Source organism: Palaemon carinicauda, chromosome 8 (genome assembly GCF_036898095.1).
Source record: "Palaemon carinicauda isolate YSFRI2023 chromosome 8, ASM3689809v2, whole genome shotgun sequence".
In the NCBI taxonomy this organism is placed as follows: Eukaryota; Metazoa; Arthropoda; class Malacostraca; order Decapoda; family Palaemonidae; genus Palaemon; species Palaemon carinicauda.
The window spans coordinates 166847902-166851120 of record NC_090732.1 but is presented as its reverse complement, the minus strand read 5'-3'; the positions used below and the strand labels follow the sequence as shown (position 1 = coordinate 166851120).

Here is a 3219-nt window from a genome sequence, read left to right as displayed (position 1 = left end):
CTATATTTTCCATAGAAAATCCTCTTCGAACTAAGTCAATAAAATCACATACAATTGATGGGTGTTCAGATACAGCTCGAGCTACTTTCAATGATGAGGCTTTTCTTAATGATATCTTATCTTTGTTCCTTACAAACAGTTTCATTACATAAAAATTTACTGATCTAACATTGTTAAACCGAATTTTTTTTCTATTCTAGTTTACATAATACTTCCCTATAATTATAGCTACATCTTGCCTATCTGTGGGCCTAAATTAACAGCAATACTAACTGCCTTATTTGTTTTAAGCTCTTCTTTTTATTGAGAGTTGGTATTCTTCCAACGTGTTCAGGAAATTTCTTGTTCCTGTCTATAATCTAAGAGTAGACTTTTTTATTACAAGATCTTGTCTAGGAAACTTTTCCATCAAATCAGTTATACAAGAACCTTTAAAAACTGTAGTCAGTTGTGGAAGAGAATAATATAAATGTTTTACAACCTCTTATATTTTATATGGGAAATAAAAAGAGTGTTATTAATGTACTGTTCTTAAAATATTTCATTTTTTCCTAGTTTCCTTTCCTCACTGGGTTAATTTCCCTGTTGGGGCCCCTGGGCTTATAGCATCCTGCTTTTCCAACTAGGGTTGTAGCTTAACAAGTGATAATAATAATAATAATAATAATAATAATAATAATAATAATAATAATAATAATAATAATAATAATAATAATAAGTTATGCAAGAATTTTTAGAAACTTGTCTATTGCGGGAGGGAGTAATATCAATGTCTCTATTGAAAATATTCCCACAATTTATTTCAAGTGGCCAGGAGAGCGATTCGTTATCTTGATGAAATTCGTATTACGTAATCGATTTTAGACAAATTGGCTTTAAAAGGAGACACAGAAGCATCCATCCTCACTCTGATCGTGACAGCCAGGGAGCCACCATGAAGATCGCAATTGTCCTACTTGCTTTGGTTGCAGCCGCTTGGTAAAGATTTATTATCAATTTGTTCAAACTAGAAGTTGACGTAATTATATGTGTGTATGTATGCATAGAAATATCTCCAACAATTTTCTTAGATTCATAATTCATTAGTAACAACAATTGATTCTTGCTAAAGCTCGTCTCAAAATATTTACTTTATTTTTTCAAGTGCTGCTCAAAATGAAGCCTGGTGTCGCTGTGGGGCCTTCCTCACGTACAATGACGCTCAGTCTCTGGTCTACGAATTGCCAGAAATCCACATTGACTCCTGCGACCAACATAGCAAGTGCAAGAACGAATGCATCAAAGCGGTATTGCATATGTTCTCTCTCTCTCTCTCTCTCTCTCTCTCTCTCTCTCTCTCTCTCTCTCTCTCTCTCTCTCTCTCTCTCTCTCTCTCTCTCAAATACTTATTGATATCTAGTGCATATATAGTTTCATTCTGAATTCAAATATAGTCATTTGCTACTTTTCTTCTCAGATGGACGAATTCAGCCACTACGGTGACCTGTGGGCTATGACCCCTGAGGGTAAGACAGTAGGACAGCTTATTTGCGAGAGTCTGACAGGCATCGATTGGACTGGCGTTCATAATCACCGGGTAAGTTTTAATATTTCCTTTGAAGACTATATTCAAATATAACTCCTTAATTTCACTTAAATGATTTTATGCCTCTTTATTGTTCATCCAGTTAAATGCCATGTCCAACCAAACCCGTTTCTTCACAGTTATCTGGTGATAATACTCTTCTCTCCTCCTTTATCAAATGTATAACAAACATTTAATTCCAGGTCTATAATTATTACGAGGTATGCGGCGGTCCCTGGGAGTACACAGGTCAAGCCTCTCCTGACATGCTTTGCTGTCACGACCATGTACAAGTGCACTGCCTCAATAACTAACGGCTACAAAGATGCGTCGACCAGAAGTTCTTGGGTCGATTAATCCTCAGAGAACTTATGCTGGGAGCAACAGTGAGATCAGAAAATCTCTTAAGGAGATGACATCATTCCTACTCTCCGGCTCTTTGCATGAAGTAATATCGTATCTTAATTTACCAGACTTTATGTAATGGCATTATCTGAAAATAAAATAATAAATAGCAAATGCAAAATTGGTGTTAATTTGGGATCTTTAAAAGTTCGATTTTCTCAAACAAATGAAATAATTTGCTTCATGACAAATTTTCGACATTTATCATTTATTCATGAAGCCAGGGGTGAAATGAAGCAACTGTCCTTACTAAAACTAAGTATGGATTCCTGAGGTTCTCAATGGTAACTGATTTATTATTACAATTACTTGACAAGTTACAATCCTAGTTGGAAAAGTAGGATGTCATAAGCCCAAGTGTTCCAACAGGTTATAGCCCAGTGAGGAAAGGAAATAAAGAAACAAATAGAATAGTGTGCATGAGTGTACCCTAAAGCTAGAGAACTAACCCAGGACGGTGAAAGACCATGGTACAGAGGGTATGGCACTGCTCAAGACTAAAGGACAATGATTTGATTTTGGAGTGTCTCTCTCCTGGAAGAGTAGCTTGCCATAGCTAAAGAGTCTCTCCTATCCTTGCCAAGATGAAAATTGCCACTGAAAAATTACAGTGCAGTAGTTAACCCCTTGAGTGAAGAAGAAATTTATGCTTATCTAAGTGTTGCCAGGTGCATGAGGAGAAAGGAATATGTGTAAAGAATAAGCATGACTATTCAGTGTATATACCTGCAAATTGTTCAGTGGGTACTCTCCTCTTGAGAATAGCCTGTCCCTGATATATCATACTCTTGTAAAATTTATATGAAATCCCAAGCAGACTGGAATGGGATTTTCCATGATCTTTTGTGCTTGAATTGGTCACAATTATATAGTAGTGTAGATCCTGTTGTTCCTTTGAATGAGAATCTAGTCAACACAATTGATAGGCGTATCCCCTCTAGTGTGCTAAGGTACCGAGTGAAGGACAAACCGTGGTTCAATGATGATTGTAGACGTGCTTATTTGGAGAAGCAGGAGGCCCATCATCTTTGAAAGGGTAACAGATCAGATTTGACATGGAACAACTATACTCAGCTTCGAGCTTTTGCTCAGAGAGTTTATGCCTCAACTGAAAAGGAGTACAATTTAACCATAAAAGAAACCTTTTCTGGTACAACTCAGGAACATAAATGGTGGTCTACCCTTAAATCTGCACTCTTTGGTGTAGATGCAACAATTCCACCTTTACTTAAACCAGATGGCTCAGTCAC

At 36.6% G+C, this 3219-nt stretch overlaps 1 protein-coding gene across 1 annotated transcript; it reads left to right on the top strand.

The window, feature by feature from the left end:
* Window positions 1-908: 908 nt before the first annotated feature.
* LOC137645077 (uncharacterized) lies at window positions 909-2018 on the top strand. The gene is made up of 4 exons (XM_068377929.1): window positions 909-978; window positions 1145-1286; window positions 1457-1576; window positions 1768-2018. The coding sequence occupies exons 1-4, from the start codon at window positions 935-937 to the stop codon at window positions 1876-1878; spliced, it is 417 nt and encodes a 138-aa protein (XP_068234030.1). The 5' UTR covers window positions 909-934; the 3' UTR covers window positions 1879-2018.
* The last annotated feature ends 1201 nt before the right edge of the window (window positions 2019-3219 follow it).

Bases quoted from the DNA above. Each gene is read 5' to 3' on its own strand.
- LOC137645077 (XM_068377929.1), top strand. From the start codon at position 935: ATGAAGATCGCAATTGTCCTACTTGCTTTGGTTGCAGCCGCTTG. The intron at 1,287-1,456 runs GTATTGCATATG...TTTTCTTCTCAG, and splicing joins AGAACGAATGCATCAAAGCG to ATGGACGAATTCAGCCACTA. The intron at 1,577-1,767 runs GTAAGTTTTAAT...ATTTAATTCCAG, and splicing joins CTGGCGTTCATAATCACCGG to GTCTATAATTATTACGAGGT.